Below are 18,456 nucleotides of genomic sequence, written 5' to 3' on the forward strand. Positions count from 1 at the left end.
CCTGGCCCTCTCACGGCCTACGTTTCTTGCCCGATGCGGATGTGCACGAATGCTGAGTTTCTATTGCTTATTCTTCTCTTATTGAGTGACTATTGCTGGCGCCCGCCCAGTCGCTCATCGATGGAACGCAGTTCTCGTCAAGCAGGAGACTAGGCGAACACACCTCGAGCGAAGAAGTGGCGAGAGTTCGCTTTTGGAAGCGCACTGTCGTGATTTGTTCGGGTGTACGTACACTTGACTCCGCGTATGGCCTGTGGACGTTTTTGGGTTACCTCGGCGACGCTGCTAATCCCCCGTTTTCCCTCGTCGTGTGTTCGCCGACGTGCTCCACTGGGTCGTTTTTCTTCTCTTCAGTATGTCCTGCCTCCTTACGGGCGACGAGAAGCATCCCGTATGCGCTGCTTCGTGCGCTGGTGTGTTTCCGTGTTCAGGCAACTCTCTTTCTTCTGTCGCACACATGAATGGCGAATGCGGCGAAAGGGGGCAGATCATCGAGGTGTGGGGACACAACCTTGGTGAGGACAATGTTTTCAAATTCAGTCCCTTAGTGTGGGGAGAAGTGCATTTGTGCATCGCCTGTTCATGGCTAAAGCCACATGCACACGTGCATATCGTTGAAAACAACGATCAACGATCCTGCATACTTCAAGCCGGTGTTAGACAAACATCGGCTACTCTTACACTGACAAACTCCACACAAAGAGAGACAACAGAATACAGCCATATCTTCTGCCACTCCCCCCTTTTTCATATATGCATGTACATTTCTGTAGTGTTTGCTGCGTCGAGACCGAGGGGAAATCCTCCAGGGATATATATATATATATATATGCTTGTATATATGTATGTATGTATGTATGTATGTATGTATGTATGTGTATGTAGGTATGTATGTATGTATGTAAATTGGAGGCATCCGTTTGAAAGGGGAGTTTGTCCTGGATTTGTTGTGTGGGTCTGCTTGTTTTGCAGAGGAGGAGTTCGCACGCATCCGAGATGTGGTTGAGCGGTTCCAGTATATTGCTATGGTAAGACCAGGATATTCTCTGTAGCCGGACTTTTCCCCTAGACCCGTCCCTCCATCTTGCAGAGGCTAGTCTGCGAGCAAAAAGACTGAAAAATCGCTTCCTATGTTCCTTCCCACTTCCACGTGAACGTTTGTTTCCCCCTGACGCACATGCAGTCTCCCCTGGGTCCGTCCAGCCACACGTTTGCGGATGCAGAGCTAGCAGCCGATGCGCGCCTGCCCCCGCTTACTGGCGCTTTCTCCGCGAACGTCGATTGCGGGTCACCACGGCTGCATGCGTTTTTACTACAGGACACGGAGTTCCCGGGGATTGTGGCGCGGCCGACGGGGAACGTGACGGACTACAACTACCAGACGGTGAAGTACAACGTGGATTTGTTGAAGGTGATCCAGTTGGGCATCACGTTTGCGGATGCGGAGGGGAACTTGGCGGAGGGGACGTCGACGTGGCAGTTCAACTTTCGCTTCGACTTGAACGAGGACATGTACGCGCAGGACTCGATTGATTTCTTGAAGCAAAGTGGAATAGACTTTGACAAGCAGCAGAAGAAGGGGATCGATGTGCAGGACTTTGGCGAGTTGATCATGAACTCCGGCTTGGTGATGAACGAAGACGTCAAGTGGATTTCTTTCCATGGCTGCTACGACTTCGGCTACTTGCTCAAGTTGCTGACCTGCGCACCTCTCCCGCACTCCGAGTCGCAATTCTTCGAGCTCCTGCACGACTTCTTCCCCTCGCTGTACGACATCAAGTACCTCCTGCGGTCGATCCACAACTTCAACTTGTCCGGCGGCTGTTCGCTGCAAAAGATCGCCGAGCACCTCCAAGTCACGCGCATTGGGCCGCAACACCAGGCAGGCAGCGACTCTCTGGTCACCTGTCGGACGTTCTTCAAGTTGATCGAGCTCTACTTTGGCAGCTGCATCGATGACTGCGGGTACTCCGGCGTGATCTACGGGCTCGGCATGAGCCTGCCGAAGCACTCGCGTGGCGGGAGCAGCCACCAACTGCCCTCGGTCTCTTCCTTCCCTTCGTCGCGGTCCTCCGACCACGCAGGGCGCGGGGCCCGAGTGGGGAAGGCCCGCGCGAACGACGAGAGCGAGGACGACCGCGCCTCGGGGCCAGCCGCGGGCAGTGGAGCGACGAGCGCGAGTTTCTCCAGCAGCCTCGCAGGCGGGGCTTCCGGGGCGCAGTCGGGGAGTGGTCTCAACCACGGAAACCATCTGCCGTTCCACCACGGATCTCACGCGTCGCACCAGCCTGGCCACTTGCTGAACTCGCACATGAACACCTTCTCTGCGAGCAGTTCCGCGTCTCTGGTGTCTGGGTCTACGGGGCCTGCGTCCACGCCTGAGTTCGTCCCCTCGTCCCTCCACTCTGCGAACAGCTTGCACGGGAATCAGTTGCCTCTCTCGAACACCTCCCTGTCCCTCTTGGCGTCGCCGAACAACGGCAGCTCGGGACTCGCCTCGGGCCACGGTTCGTTTCTTCTCGGGGCGACCGGCGCACAGGGGACTTCCGGAGCTGCCGCGGCGTCGGTGCACTCGCGGCCTTCTCGCCAGGTGCTCGGCGCCTCCTCGGGCGGCTCAGGCTCCTCGTCCACGACGCATCTGCGGTCGCAGCGCGGCAACCTCACAGCCGGCCTGCTGCCCTCGGGGGGCCCGCAGCTGTTTGGGCTCCAAGCGGGCCTTTCGACCGCGGCCGCGGCGCCCGGGCTCGGGGACACGGCAGGGACGCACCAGGGCCAGGGCCCCCACAGTGCAGAGAACGCGTCGTTCAACTCGGGCACGCTGATAGCCCCAGCGGAGGGCGGTCGAGGCCCGCTGCGACTCCCCCTCGCGGGGTCGGGAGGCGTTCTGCCTCTCTCTGGAGCTCGCGGCAGCTGCGGTCGGTCAGCCTCGTTTCTCGCCCAAGAGAGAGACAGAGCCTCGGGCCCAGCCGCGCCGGGTCTAAGCAGCGGGCTGCTGGTGCTGCAGGCCAATGGAGGCGTAGCGGAGGGGACGGAGGCGACGAAGGGCGTGGGCGCCTGGAGCGCAGGCAGCGAGAAGGCGAGCGGAGGCTTCGCAGGAAGCATGTGGGGCGGAGCGAACGCGGAAGGGGAGAGGAAGAAATCGAGTCTGGGGCCGACGGGAAGCGCGTCACAGCAAGAGTAGATGTTTCGCGGGAAGTGACGAGCAGGCTGTGAATCGAAAGGTAACGCCTGTGGAAGGCAGCGGTGGTCTCTCCTCTCCAGCTGTTTTTTGTAGGTATATACTGCATGTATATATGCACTTTTAGGTCTTCCCATGCGAAAATATACATATGTCCACAGACGTATAGATCCATCTGCAGCACACACATCTCCAACGCACATACCCACTTATACATGTGGATAGATACACCGCGACGTCTATCGAGATACATTTATATGCGCAGACGTGTATGTGTGTACGGGGATGGGGCCCGCAATCCCCAGGGGACGTGTGGGATGTCTCTGTTTTTCTCCGGCGCACGTGCACGTACACCGACATGAGCCCTATGAGAGAGGGCCAAAACGCGCGGCAGGGAGTGGAGAAAACTGCCGACTGTCTCCGTATGTATATGTAGCATCAGGCTGGCGGAGGGGGAGAGTGGGAATGTCTGGTTTTTTTCGAGGCGACAGTGAGAACAGTGGACACGGAAAGGGTTTTGGACGGAAGGGGATAGACGAGTTGACGTGTTGTGCATGGGGGCGCAGAGGAATCTTGTCTGGGGAAGAGAGAACGCGTGAGAAGGCTCAGGCACGCTCCTGCCAAGGATCTGTCTGGTGACGCGTGCAGACCTCTCGCTCGATCTGTATGTACGGTTGTCGCGGGAACTGAGGAAGGAAAGTCCAGCGCGTTCTCTCCTGCCGTCTGTTCGGGGAAGAACGCGAGAGGAAGGCTTTCTCTGGAGAAGAACGATTTCGCGCAGGACGGTCTTAAAGTCGGGGCCTTTCCTGCGGCACACAGCTGAATGTGCCATTCTCGTTTCTCGATTTTTTTTCGACATATGAAAACCCAAAACCTTCAAATCCTCAGCAGCACAGCTCCTCGCACAGACTAGAACGGCGCGGACACGTTTTTCCGCAAAGTGCGTGCGCGGCCGTAACTCTTGAGCGCAGAGAGAAGCAAAGATGCGAGACAAAAGAAGGCGAAGCGAAAAGCGGGGGCCGTCGAATCCGGTGCCCGCCCTGACTCTATAGAGCCTAAAAGCAGAAAAAAACATACGTCGACACTACAAAGTCTGGGCGCTCCCAGTTCTAAACAAAACGGCAGCCGTACTTGTAAAACTTAGCACAAATTAATACTTTCGGCTTTCCACCTCTGTCGCCGACTGCCTCATGGGATCACCTGTGGGGCGGAGAAAGCCCGACGTGACGCCTTAAGAGACTGCCTGCAAATGGTTTTTCTAATTTTTTCGATTGACTGGTCCTGTGTTCGGAAGACTGGTCTTCTTCCTTCCAGCGATTCCAACTCAAAAACAAAGATATACCACCTGACTGGAAGTTCATCACTTACTTTCTTCGCCGTGTTGTTCTCGAAAAGTGGTGCCTTCCACATCGGAAAAAGAGACACATTTCTACTGTAACGCATGTGGTCAAAACAGAGAAAACCACAGACGAATCATCGTATACGCATATATGTGGATATGCCTAAAATATATACATATATACATGTTTGACTCTAATAGAGTCACATATATCTATCAATTTATACGTATATATTTATATATATACATATATATATGTATGGATATACATAGATTGAGTACATGTGTGTTATGGACGGCAGCGTCGGTCTGCCGAGACGGCCGGCCTGACAGTATCCGACACATTGTTATTCCACCTTGGTATGAGAGGCACACGAGATTCTGTATTTTCGACACGGGAGCAAAGTGTGGTTTCGCCGTTTTGATTTCTGTTCTTGTGAGGCCGGAACGAGGCGCGTTGGCGGTTTTCCCTGTTGGATTTCCGGATTGCGTTTCATTTTTTCGAGTCCGAAACACCAGGGCTTCCGCAAACGATACTCTGTGAGAAATGCAAGAGGCAGAGAGAGAGTCATGGAGAAAAAACACAGCAAGAGCGCGGAAGGGATTCACACGACCGTGTAAAGGCAGCGACAAGAGAGAAAGAACTAATCTACCATGCGCATGTTCCGCTGTACCGCGAATTCTGCATGCAAAGGGGAACCACGCTTATTATGTCTTCCGACAAGCACTACAGAAACAGAAACAATCCCACTTTTCCCTTCTCGGACCTGGAAAGCCGTTTTGCCTCTTCTGCCGATTTCATGGCCCCTTCCACTTCCTAGTTTTGTTGCCTTTCTTCGCGCACTCCGTCGCAGGAAATCCTACCAGCCGTCTCTCTGCGTGTCTCCTAGTCCCTCTTGCCGCTTCACTCTTGCTCTTGATTTGATTGTCTCTCTTTCATTCCTTTCCCCCCGTTTTCTGCAGCAACGTCACAGACCACTCTTGTAAACCGTCCCACTCTTTGGTCTTTTCGTCCGTGTCAAACTGGAACTAAAACGAGAACAACGCGTTCTGCCGCGAGACACGGCAGCCTTCTTCCTTCTTTTCCTCCTTCGTTTCTTCCTTCTCGCCGACACAACACCAACCGCGAGAGTGAACGCTCTGCACGCGTTTCCCCCCTTTTAAGAGGAAAAGATCGCGGAAGAGAATTCCGGCGAAGAAGAAAGCGGATTCCCGGAGACACCAGGACCAGCGAGACTCCCCGTCTTCTTGTTCTTTTCACAGGAGCAAATGGAGACAAGACGCCCAAACAGAGCTGGCGTTCTCTTCTCGGGGTGAAGACAGGTTCCCTTGGGCTCCTCGTTCCTTCTGCGCATCAGCGACAATGAGAGAGGAAAACACTTTGCCTCCTTTCCGGAGGCTGGAGACCGACGGCCAGTGCAGCGCGCCGACCGCGTTATCCAGGACCGTCTCTTCTCATGTGTTCGTGTCTTCCCATTCTCTCACGAGGATTTGGCGCTGCCGTGTTCGTCTCGATTGTCTCTTTCCGTCGGCTTCCGCCTTTTTGTTTTCTGGTGCACATTCTGCTCTTTCTGTAGACTTTCCCGTCGCGTGCCGGTCCGCCGCGTCGCGGGCTGTTCTTTCTCGTTCTTTTCGGAGGCTTCCCTCCCTGCGGAGACAGAGTCTACCTGCATGCAGAGGCGAGACAGAAAGAGACGAAGCCTTCGGTGGAGGAAGGAGGACACAAACCCGACGCGCTCGACGGATGGCGGCGCCCTGTTCACAGTCTTCGTTCATGGCATCTCCCTCGACTTTCTCTTCCTCCTCTCCGTGCTCGCGTCGTTCCCCACATGCGTTGTCCCCTCCGAATCCTCTTCTGCATGCTTCGGCTTCGTCCGCTTCTTCCTCCCCTACTTTCTCTTCTTCTTGTTCGTCTCAGTCTTTTGTTTTCCTTCCCTTGTCTCTCTCAGCCCCGCGTCTTTCGTGGTCGGCGCGTGCGCGTGAGAAACAACGACGAGAATTCGAGGCCTTGATGCAACCTCGACATCCCCTCGTCAAAGCAGTCAATCAGACGACGGCACCGCAGCTCCCCGCCTACCTGCGGGAATTTTCTCTGAAACAAAAAGACGCGAAAGATCTCTGGAAGGCCAGGGCTGTGGCGAGCTCGCCCGTTCACCAGGCGCATGCAACCGCCACTCTTGCAGGTCAGTCCCTTAAATCTCCGCAAACGCAAAAACCCATATCCCAGACACGCTTCTACCTCTATCTCGCCCTGTCAGACGACACCTATCTGCGTCTCGATTTATGGGATTCCCCTGCGTATATATATATATATATATATATATATGTTTACATGCATGTGTATATGTGTATATACCTGTGTGTATCTGGATCTATCTGTATCGTTCCTGTATCTGTATCTCTGTGTGGGTGTGCCGGTGTTTCGCTGTCCCCCTACTTAGCTGTATCTAATGTATAGAAACGCATTTCTCTCGTGCAGGTCTCCACAAAGAGAGATGTACATGCGCATTTGTACGTACGCGTATGTGTATACGTACGCGTATGTGTATACGTACGCGTATGTATACTTTTTCAAATCGGTTTGATTGCGAGGTGACTGAGAGGCGCATGACGAAAGGCCTCGCGGGGGACGCCGGCCTGGGAATGCGCTGTTTACTGCATGCTGTGATATACACGTGCACATACGAGTATATACAGAGACATACGGATAACACATATCGATATGGGCATATTCATATAGGCAGATACATGGATATATATATATATATATATATATGCATGTGTATGCACGCGTGCACGCATTCAAGTGTCTATGTATGGATGAATGCATGTAGGTACAGATATGGACCAAAATATATATTCATGTGTGCATACATCTACATGAATATATTTATATGGGCATAATTATGGAGCGTTTGAGCTTTGTGTGTTTTTGCTTCTGGTTGCATGCAGCCAGGCGACCCTGGGCAGCGAGCGCTTCTTCCGGTTCGGTGCATCCTACCCACATGGATGCGCCGCTCGTGGCGTCGACGGCTGCTGATATGGCACGTGCGCGCAGTGGAAACGAGGCTCTCTGGACGGCGCTGGAGCGGCGCGCCCTGCAGGTGAGCGTCTCTACGAAGGAGAAAGGAACGACGTTCGCTCGTCGCGTACACTGAACGATTCGCATCTTTTCTTGTCGGGTAATTCTATGCACAGGCAAATCGTTCGTAACACACACGGCACATCCATCACCCGTGCGAGCCCTCAAGTGCACACAGCGGCCGCGAGTTTGGAAAGTTGACACCAGTGCAAAAACACTCGTATCTAAATACTGCATGTAGAGCTCTCTACTTATCTATCCATCTATCTGTATCTATCTGTATCTATCTATTTATCTGTATCTATCTGTATCTATCTATCTATCTATCTATCTATCTATCTATATCTATCTATCTATCTATCTGTCTATCTATCTATCTATCTATCTATCTATCTATCTATCTATCTATCTACATGTGCATGTATGCTGGTTGTTGTGTGTCGCTGCTGTTTGCGCTTATTAGTTGCGACTGCTGTTTGAGCCGAAGGAGATTTCTCTTTTTCTGGGCGCTCTGAGTCGAACGCGGCGATTTCCACCCGAAGTCTTCAAAGCCTTTGCGCCCCTGGCCGCACAAAAAATCGTTTACTTCAATTCGGTGAGTTCTCGTGCCACACGCATGCGTCACGGCAGAGAGCCTTGCGGCCTTTGCTCTCGCCTCCCACTTCCCACGTGCGCGGCGTCTCCGCGCCTCAATCTCGCGTCTCCTCCTCTCGTTTCGCATGCAGTTCTGCTGCGTTTCTCCTCCTGCGACGTCCACCCTCGCGCCCGTCGGCGCGCCCCGCGGAGAGCACTCCTGCTGCTCCATGCGTTTGTTGCCATACTTGCATGCGCAGCGCCGCGCCTCTGTGTGAACGCATCTTCGCGTGCCCAGATACATGCATTACTCGCATTCCTACCTGTATTCATATGCATCTTTTTTCTCTCGCTCTCTCCCTATATATATGTAGGCAGCGATTCATGCATATGTTTCTTGGTGTGAACGCACGGCTGTATGTGTGTAGAAAAGGTTGTAGTAGGTATGCATGCATGCAGGTGTGTATCGACACTTGCAGCGATGCATGCACCCGCGTCGGTTGGGCTCGGTGGGCGAAAACTGGATGCTGTTCTGCAGACGCACCTCTGCATGCTTCTCTCGGCGTATGCAAAGAGCCGTGTGGCGCCTGGCCCAGAATTCCTTTCCGCGGTGCGCCAGCAGCTGCTGCATCGTTTGTCGCTCCGCGAAATTCAAAGCCCGGTCGAGCTGGCCATGCTTGTCAATGCTCTTGTTAAATTGAAGGTAAAGAGTGTTTTCGCCTCCACACGAGTCTTCGCCTTTATAGGAATTTGCGTTTTTCGCTGCAGCCGTTCCTACACAGCGCGCCCGTAAGGAGGCGACTGTCTCTGTCTTCACCTCGGTCTGAAAAACACCTTCTGTCCTGTGTCTCGCACGCCACGAAGCGCATGCTCCGACAGCTTACAACGCCCGCTGTTTCGTCAAAGGCCACAAGTTGTAGACGACGGGTGTCAGCTGTGTGCGGGCATATCTGAGTTTCGGTGTGCACGAACCGTAAATCAGAAACGTAGGACCCGGAATTTCGTTCAGAGAGGGCGTCATCGCGTACGCCATGAACATCTGTCTCTATCTATACATTTGTGTACGTACAGTATAGATATCTGTATATATACAGTTGTGGACATATATATATATATATATATATATATACATGTATGTATGGATGTGGATATATCGTTCAGTTAATGTCCTCTGCCTCACTGTTTTTTCAGCTGTGCGAAGATCGAAGTTTAGTCGAGAGTTTAGCGCAGCACGTTCGTCAGCGCCTCTCCGTCGAGGAGTTTCACGTGCGAGAACTCGCCGTCCTCGCCGCCGCCTTCGCTGCTGTCGGCTACTCGGATCTCGCTCTCTTCAGCCACATTGCCGGTGCGCAGAGCAAACGTTTCTCTGCTTGTGTGTCTATCAATCAACCTTGCCTTCTCTCTATCTATATCTATCTATATGTCGACATTTAAAACCATTGACGTGGAGCTATCAGTTGTGGCCTATCTCTCTGTCTCTGTATATATGAAGCTCCGCATTTGAATCGTTTATAGGACTCTCTGCATTGATCTGTAGACACACGCGAGTGCTCACGAAGAACAGGCGATCGATCGGAAACCCGCTAGCTAGGTGACTCCTCTTGTGGGTGTCTCTGTGTTCTCTTTCCATCTTGATCCCTCTTTTGCCTTCTCTCTCGACGTCTGCCGCTTCGCCTTCGCCTGTCGCTTTCCACGACTCTGTCGGGTCGCCCTTTTTTCTCCCTGCATGCGCATGCAAAAAAAAGAACACTCGTAGGCACATGCATGTAAGTGTAAGCACATGCATGTCAATGTGTGGCTGCGCACACGCAGACGCAGCAGTGGAGACGATCAACGAGGCAACGCCTGTCGAGCTAGCTCGCATGCTTCACGCGTTTTCCTCCGTGCATGCGCCGTTGTCTCCCGGCGAGTGCGATGGCCAGGCGGAACGCTGGGCGCAGAATGAGAGGCGCCGCAAACAGCTGGAGGCGCTTCTGGAGGTTTGCGTTGCATGCGCGCGAGAGAAAATCGCCTTCATGAGTGTCGAGGAACTGCTCCTCTCCGCAAACGCCGTCGGCCAGGCCTTTTCGGTGACAGCGTCCGCGGCCCTCCGCGAAGACGTCGCTGCGCTTCTCGCAAACATGCGGTGAGGAACAAATCCAGGGAACTTCGGAAAGGCAAATCTCACAGAACGAATCCACGCCAAACAAATACACAAACGACCGAGACGAGAAAGAGAAAATGCGTTCAAGGGTGTATGCTCCTACCGCCAAGAAAGCACGCGGCGGACGCTGAACACAGCGGCCTCAAAACTTCAGACCTAGTGCAGTCTATCTCCGGGCGGCTCGATTGCCGCCGAAACCTAACTCCATGGCGCGCGTGATGCGTTTTTCCGCGTGGTGTCCTGCTGACGGTTCCCGCGGCGCTGCAGGTGTCTGGCAGTGGCGAGCATTGCGGTGTTTAACTTGCATCAAATTTCTTCGCTCCTCTTCTCCTTCTCGCGGTGGAAACAGCCCTTCCCGCCTTCCGACCTTCTGCGTGTGATCGATCGCCTTGGAGCCTTGACGTCTTCCGATTCCTGCTCGTCCTTCGTGGACAGGCCTCGGGCCTCGACGCAGGTTTCGATCCTCTTTTTCCTGAACATTCTCCTGCAGTCGCCATCGTGCGCACCGTGTCCTGCGCCGTCGCCGGCAGCCCCGGTGCCCAGCAAGAGGGAAAAAGCTCGCCACGCCGCTCGCTGGCTGATGCACAAGTGGTATCCGAGCATTTTCGCCGCTCTCGCCTCCTTCGATCTACCGGCGTCTTGCTCGTCTTCGTCTCTCTCTTCGACGCATGCAGCCAGCGGCGTGGAGGACAGGAGGGCGAGACCGCCCCACGACGACGGAGACACTCCAGAAAGCGAGGCGGGCCCTCCGGATCCAGGCAGTCGGGAGGAGACAGGCATTTGTGGGGAAATGGAGACTTCAGGGCGAGGCATGCCTCCCCCAGCAGTCCAAAACCTGCTTCGACTTTTAGAGGCGTTTGTGGGGCTACGGTGAGAAGACAGACACGCGAAAAAAGAGATCCCCGCTCTCTGAGTGTCGGTACACCTGAACCCAGCCGCGAGGGCGGGAGCGTCGATGCTGCTTCCGAGATCTCCGCCTGGTGGTAGCCGTTTCGGCGACATCATCCGTGTGTCGCAAAACGATTTCATCTTTATAACACTCGGAAAAAGGCACGAGTCTCATCAACAGATGCATGTATCTAGCGATACATACATACAAATATCCCCTTTATATATATATGTATATATCCGTATGTATATCTGCAAATCCGTGAGACACGGGAACGAGATTTTCCGTGTTTTGGTTTGTGCTTTTGCAGAGATCCCGAGGAGAAGGAAGAAGAGCATCTCTTCCTCCGCGGGCTCCAAGAAGCTGTTCTGCGATGCCACGCGACAATCGACAGTCTGGCGGCTTCGCAGTTTCTTCTTCTCCTCGAGGCTCTTCGCCTACCGGAAGAAGACGACCTCGTCCTGGTGATGAAGGAGAAAAAACGGAAGACGTAAATGGAGAGAAAACAGAAACGAGACCACGCCAGAACCAACAAGGAAGCAGACTGGCCTCTCGCTGTCCTTCCTCCTCGCCCTGAGGTCCATGTCGCCCATGGATACTTGCATCACCTGCACCTATCTATATATACATATATATACATATATATATATATATATATGTATATATATATATATATATGTATATATATATATATATATATCTAATTATTTGGCGTTTACATGCAAACGTATGGCCCCGTGATCAAGTACTCTGTATCCTCGTGCGAAACTCCAAACAGGGGGGGAACCGATCGGAGTCAAAAACCCGAACATGCGGTCGCGTCATAGCGCCGGCTACCGTCCGCACGCTCTCCACCGTCCTCTGACGTTGTTTTTTGAAAACGGGCACCAACGCCCCTTCTCTCTCTCTGCGTGCATGTGCCTCTCTGCACGCGTGTGTCTCTCTCCACTCTCTATCCGCCTCTACGCCTACCTTGGATCTCTGTCTCTCTCGGTACATGTATATATACATCTCAGTGTATAAACCTCTCTCCCGTATGTATATATATATATATATATATATGTATAAAGGTTTTTTGGGGAACCTAGGTACCAGTGAGTGTAGGCAATTCCCACATCGATTAAGATATGTAGGTCGCTGCAAGTCTTCTCGACAGACTTGCTTCTCTCCAAAAGTCGCCTTGTGCATGTGTAGGCCACAGAGCGAGGGAACAGAAAAGCGGGGCCCGGAGCCCTCGCGACTCTCGCATCTCAACCTCTGTCTCGCATCGGAATCGCACCGGCAGACTGCGCATGCAGTTCGACGAAAAGTGAGCTCTGCAAAACGCATTCGTCGGCGAGTGGCGTCGCCGTGCATGGTTTCCCGCGAGAAAACGCACCTTCGCACACGTGACAAAAAACAGCAAATGTGACGCTTCGCCGACAGGCAAACTCAACAGAAAAAGCCCAGGCGAAATACACCTAGGAGCATAAGTATCAAGGCGTATACAGTAGGGAAATGGGCAGATACGCTTCGCTATACATACACATACACCTACATACATCTAGATACATATATATATGCACATACACATATGTATATGCACACACACATAACTACGTATTCATGTGTTACACGCATATACAAATGCCGACGAGCCTATTCACTATATATATACACACACATATCTATATACAGAAGAATATATATATATATATATATGAGAGCAGGTACAGACAGACGTATCTCTTGTCCGCCTGTCGACAGGACGGATATTTGTGCGAAGCGGCAGTTGGAGCGAGGAATCCTTGTTAGGAGAAACACACCCACATAGGTGAGTCGGCACAGCAGAATGGCTAGCCACAAAGACACACGCAGCCCTGTACCCTGGAGCGCGGCGAGCGCGTTCTTTCTCTCGTCTTTCTTCCCCTCACACAGACACACATTGCTCTCGAAACGCGAGCGCAAATGAACGCGTTCTTCATCGTCTGTGGCAACAAACGACCCTCAAATGCTTCTTTTCCGTCACCGCCAGCTGGATGCGCATGCATGCGTCTCTCTTCTAAAACCTAAGTCCTAACCCTTTATCCCTTTTTTGTTGCAGTCGTGGGTTGGCGGCTTCTCGCGTTTCCCCGACCGCATCTTTTGCCGAGAATCCGTTTCCACAGAAAGGGAAGGCCTTTTCTCTGAGGAACGCGCGCCCACCACGCTTGGTCCCCTGCTTCGCGCCTTGCGCCTCCCTTGTGTCAAACTCCTCTTTCTCTGTCCTCTCGGCAGAGACTGCTAAACCGTTCGATTTCCTCCAGCTCGTGTAGCCCCTTCTCTCTCTTTTCTCTTCACCTCGTCTGTGTTCACTCTCTCCACTGTGCAGTGTCCCCGAGCCGCCCCTTTCGGTCCCTAAAAACACAAAGCAGACCCATGTTCACAGGGCTGCGTCAATTCACACAGAGCATACACACGTTCTGTCAAATTCGCCCTTTGCGGCGCTCTCTCGTCCCCCTCCCCCCTCTTTCTCTTCCTTCCCCTCTCCTCACGCGCGCACCGCTGAACGCTGTACGCAGTCGCTGTTCCTTCTCTCGACCTGCATAGCCTCCGCGCGTTGCTCGAACCGCTGTACTCCTCCTGCGCGCTTCTCTTTCTTTCCCTTAGGCTTCTGAGGCCACTTCATCTCAGCTGTCTTCTCTCCCGCGAGCTGAGGGATACAGTCCACTTTCTTCTCTCGACGGCGCTGCGCGCTCCTCAAGGCTTTCCCTTCGCCGCTCCTCTCTCAGGTCGGAGAAACTGTCCATCTGGGGGCACGTCTCTTCCACAAACGTTCCTCTGCCGGGGCCTTGCGGCAGCTCCACGGAGACTGTGGCCCTTCCCTCGCCAAATACGGAGTGCGCGGGACCGGATCCAGCGAGAGAGGCAGGGACAACGGACGACGCGGGAAGACGCCAAGAGGCGGGGCCTGGCGACGGCCGCCGCGGACTGCCCACAAGGCCCGACAAATCCTCGTCTTCCGGCTGACCGCTTCCCGATCCACGAAGACCAGCTGCGGCGGGAGAAGACGGCTCAGACGCGAGGGAGGAAGGGAACGGCAAGAGAAGAGTTGGAAGCGTAGAAAGAGGCGGTGGAGGGTTTGCGGGCTGAGCAAAAGAAAAGGGACCCGGAGAGTCTCTCTCGCGCGAAAACATCCAACCCGAAGAGGGAGGCGAGACGAGAGTCGCGGGAGCGACAGGCACCTGCGAGTCCGAGGCAAGATTTCCTCTGCCCGCTTTCCGTCGTCCGTGCCGCACTTCGGCGGCGTCCACAGCGAGAGTCGCCGTCGTCTCTGCATCCTCCATCGCGACGCGCAACACCTCTCCAGAGACCACGGCTTCGGACCCGCGGCTGTCAGAGTCGGAAACGAAGGCGATCTCCCCTCCGTCATCGCCCGCTGAGGACGAAGAGGAAGGCTGATCTCCGTCGTCCGAGCGCTTCCGCCGCCCAGACTTTGTCTGTCTCTGCTCTTCGCAGAAAGACGAGGACAGATACTGAGAAGACGGCGGGGCTCGCCCGTGCGCCACGGCGACAGAGTGGTGTCCAAGTATCCCCTCGCTCGCGACGTCTCGCCGCTTTTCTGACGGCGGACCGCCGCGTTCTTCGGGCTCTCCGTCGGTGCGTTCCCGCTCTGTCTCGCCTTCCGACGCCTCCGGAGAAGAACCCGAAGAGAACTCCCGCGATTCTGACAGGGAAACCTGGTCAGACGAACAGAGAGAGTAGCAGATTCCCGCGCGTTGGCCCTTGTCGCCTCGCCGCACTCGCGTGCTTCCTCTCTCGTGGGGCTTCCTCACTCTCCGCTCCACTGTCCTGGCTGGTCCTTGCCGCCGGTCGTCGTCGGCCTCTCGGCGCCTGCCACTTCCCCGAGGAGTGAAGGTAAAGAAAACGGGGACGCCCATGGTTTGCGGCAAGTCGCTTCCCTCCCGATCTTCTCCGAGAACGGGAAACATTCGGAGCGTCGACGCCTCGGCCATCTCCACCTCGTCTACGAGTTCTCTGTGTGGCGCGAACGTTCGTTCGCTCCGATCCACATCCAACTCGCCGTACTCTGCATCGAACGCCTCGTCTTCCGTGGGGACGGCGTGGTGAACACAGCCCGCCAGAGTCGTCTTCTGGGCTTTTGCGTCTGGTTGCATGCGAACGAGTTCCGCCTCGAACTTCGGTGCTCTCCCGCCCGGCCTTTCCATCTTCCTGCGGCGCGTCCGCCTCTCGCCCTTCCCGGCGAACGTCTCTTCGTCGCTGGTGTCAGCGTCGTCTCCGTCCGCCTCGCCCTCTTTGTCTCTTCGGCGCATGCAGTCGGCTGCCTCCCCTTCGAGCGGCTCGTCCATCGGCGTGCCTGGGAGGAGATACAACGCCATGGGGATGGATACCATGGGCAGGACGCAGTGCGCGACGAGGATGAGGGCGGGGAGGTTTTCGAAGTTGCAGGCTTGGCCCTCGGTGGCGGTCGTGGTGATGTTGGCCGCCTTGATCGCTCGGATCCCGAGCAGTGTCGAGACACTGTGGCCGAAGTTGCTGATTCCCGCGAGGATCGCGTAGACGGTGCTTTCGAGGCGCGGCGGGCAGAGACGCGATGTGAGGATCACGCCGGGCATGTGCGAAAGCGTGCCGACGAGGCTGAGGATGATTGCGTCGCCGAGGAGATACATGAGTTTGTCGGGGATTCCGATGCGCACATTCAGTCGCGTGGTCATCACGTAGTCGAAGAGGGACGCGAGAATCCGCACGGCACTCGTCAGCCAGAAAATGCTGCGGTAGGTCCAGGAGGAAAGGGCGACTTGGAAGAGAACGAGGCCCAGCCACGTCGCCAGTGTCCCCGCGACTGCGGTGTACGTCGAGTAGTAGGTGTAGTCGAAGTGGGGGCCGTTGGGGACGCATGCAGGCGCGGCCGTGTAGAAAAAGTCGAGCGCTCCCGAGATGGAGATGTGGACAATTTTGTCGAGGAAGAAGAAGACGTTGCACTTGGCGAGTTGCACCGGCAGACACAGGGCACAGAGAGCAATCAGGAGAACGGACACAACGCCGCAGTAAGGCAAGATGTACGTCATGCCGCTGCCGCCAATGAGTGTGAGTGCGGCGACGCCCGAGGCGCCGACGGCGACTGCAAAAGCCATGAAGAAGACATTTTTCTGGTCCCTCACCTTCTCCGTCAGCACTCCGCATCCGGGACTCACCCGCTCCTCCATGAGATAGTTCAGACTGATCGGCAGCAGGGACTGGAGGGCGATCGGAAGGGCGAGGATAAACAGCGGCCGAGCGCCGAAACGGTCGCTGACCGGGCCGACGACGAGCCGGCCGACAAACGCGCCGACAGTCGTGCATCCGTTCACAAATGTGACGAGGTTCGCCCCGACGTGAGGCTTCTGGCTCATCACCTGGCTGTACATACCCTCGCACATCAAGTCCACCGTGGCGATCTGGAACTGGACGCAGAAAAAAAGGACGCCGATGACCCAGGCTGCGTTACGAGCCGTTTCGCTCGAGAGGAAGAGAAGACAAATCAGACTGGCGACTCCCGACAGACTCGTGAAGAGCATGTAAAACCGCTTGTGGTAGCCGCCGACTGGGAGCGCGTCAGAGAGCAAGCCGACGAGACCTTTCATGCCCCACGGGACGTAGGCGAGCGTGATGGTGCGTTGGTACACGAGGCCATCGTAGCCGAGGTCTTTCATGTAGGGCAGGAGCGAGTCCGTCGTCAAGATGTAGAGAAACCCCTTCAGACCGACGTACGTGCTGAGCATCATGACGGTGAACTCGAAGCCCACATCGCGGCGCACGGCCTTGACAAAATCCCAAAGTCGGACAGGCGACACGCGCCTGCACCAGCGCACTGCGCAAGTGCGTTTCGTGTGCGCCATGGAAGCGAGGGAGACCGAGAAAATGCGCCGGCATGAAGGGGGAGGAGGCTCTCGGCGGATTCGCAAGACGGTGTATCTGCCCAGAGAGTCGGGCACTAGTGCGCGCAGACGCGGAACTCCCGGCAGCGCAAACCGACACGAGGCGACGGAAAGGACGAGGACGGATCTTCCCTCGAAAAAAAGGACAGCCGCGTCGCTGGCGGCAGCAGGCGATTGGACCGCTGTCTTTCGGGAAAAAGCGACAGGTCACTTGCGCTGGACGTGAGGCCCCCGTAGACATCGCTTTTTGAGAAATGGGTACAAACGGCGGATAGACAACTTCTTGCTAACGCGAGCAGTTTCCCGTTGATATTTAGTCGGAAATCTCGCGGATTTGTGACAAGGAAAAACGCGACGCAAGGAAAAGAACTGGGCTTACCTCCCGAAAAGGTCGCACGGAACAGACCTCCTCAGGCGTCGCTAAGGCGTGAGGAAGTTACGAAGACAGGCTCGACATCCACAACGCCTTTCCGCCTCCAAGTACACCTGAATGAGAAATGACGCTTTCCTCTCAGTGAGCCAGGCACTTTCGAAAGAGAGTGGCCTCTCTCACCCGCCACACCGCCGGTGCGCTGTTTTCAGGCCGGGTCTTGGTTCGATGCATGTGCGACTGCTGGCGCTCAACGCAGCAGCATTTGGCGCCGATCCCATGCTGAAATCCCACAACGCGGCGAACAGAGCAAGCTAGAAAAAGTGCCGCGCGATGAGCACACGCGCGAGGTGTGAACCTCTGATTTTTGGCTACCTCTCGCTGGAGGATTCCGGCGGACCAGTCGGCACGACACTCCTGCGCGAACTTGGCGGAACCCTTCGGGGGGCGGTCACGCAGGTTTGTTGTTCAAGTGTCACGCTTTGAAATTGCTACATGAACCAGGAAAGCCTTACGACACTCCTTGTGCAGCGTACCAAATTTCGAAAGCCAGAAAGAGTCCGCTTCTCGGACACGCGGTCTGCTGGCCGTCAGAAAAGACAGCGCACTCGTGCAGGCAAGGGCTCCTGGGTCGTGTGTTTGCCTACGTGGCTTAAAAAAAAAACTAGACCTGAAGAAACAAGGCTGACTTGCCTGCATTTGCCACTGGAATTGAACTTCAAGGAGGACTGCGTGGCTGATACGGCTACTGAAAGTGTGTGAAGATGGGACTGGAGTCTGTCGCTCAACGTGCCAGTTCTCAGTGGGTCGGTACGGTGACACATACTCGTCAGGCTAACCTCAGGAATACAAAGGAGCGGATTTTTTCATTCCTGGGCTTTCTATGAACCAATGGCCATCCCCAGGGGGTACATTTTTCTGCAGCACAAAAGGGCGCTCATGTGGGCGAACCGGGACCGCCTGTGAAGAATGGAATATCGGCTCG

At 55.0% G+C, this 18,456-nt stretch overlaps 3 protein-coding genes across 3 annotated transcripts; 2 read left to right on the forward strand and 1 right to left on the reverse strand.

The window, feature by feature from the left end:
• Positions 1 to 457: 457 nt before the first annotated feature.
• NCLIV_026760 (CCR4-NOT transcription complex,subunit 7-like,related) lies at positions 458 to 3,181 on the forward strand (the record flags this gene model as incomplete). The annotated part of the gene is made up of 3 exons (XM_003882871.1): positions 458 to 515; positions 973 to 1,028; positions 1,319 to 3,181. 3 exons carry the CDS (start codon positions 458 to 460, stop codon positions 3,179 to 3,181), a joined length of 1,977 nt encoding a protein of 658 aa, XP_003882920.1.
• A 3,347-nt stretch (positions 3,182 to 6,528) lies between these two features.
• Positions 6,529 to 11,781, forward strand: NCLIV_026770 (conserved hypothetical protein; the record flags this gene model as incomplete). Its single annotated transcript, XM_003882872.1, has 8 exons — positions 6,529 to 6,700; positions 7,470 to 7,621; positions 8,063 to 8,194; positions 8,711 to 8,875; positions 9,364 to 9,517; positions 9,985 to 10,297; positions 10,846 to 11,185; positions 11,515 to 11,781. 8 exons carry the CDS (start codon positions 6,529 to 6,531, stop codon positions 11,779 to 11,781), a joined length of 1,695 nt encoding a protein of 564 aa, XP_003882921.1.
• Positions 11,782 to 13,852: 2,071 nt separating this feature from the next.
• Positions 13,853 to 17,062, reverse strand: NCLIV_026780 (putative folate/methotrexate transporter; the record flags this gene model as incomplete). Its single annotated transcript, XM_003882873.1, has 1 exon — positions 13,853 to 17,062. One exon carries the CDS (start codon positions 17,060 to 17,062, stop codon positions 13,853 to 13,855), a length of 3,210 nt encoding a protein of 1,069 aa, XP_003882922.1.
• Positions 17,063 to 18,456: the final 1,394 nt, after the last annotated feature.

Source organism: Neospora caninum, chromosome VIIb (assembly GCF_000208865.1).
Source record: "Neospora caninum Liverpool complete genome, chromosome VIIb".
Taxonomy (NCBI): Eukaryota; Apicomplexa; class Conoidasida; order Eucoccidiorida; family Sarcocystidae; genus Neospora; species Neospora caninum.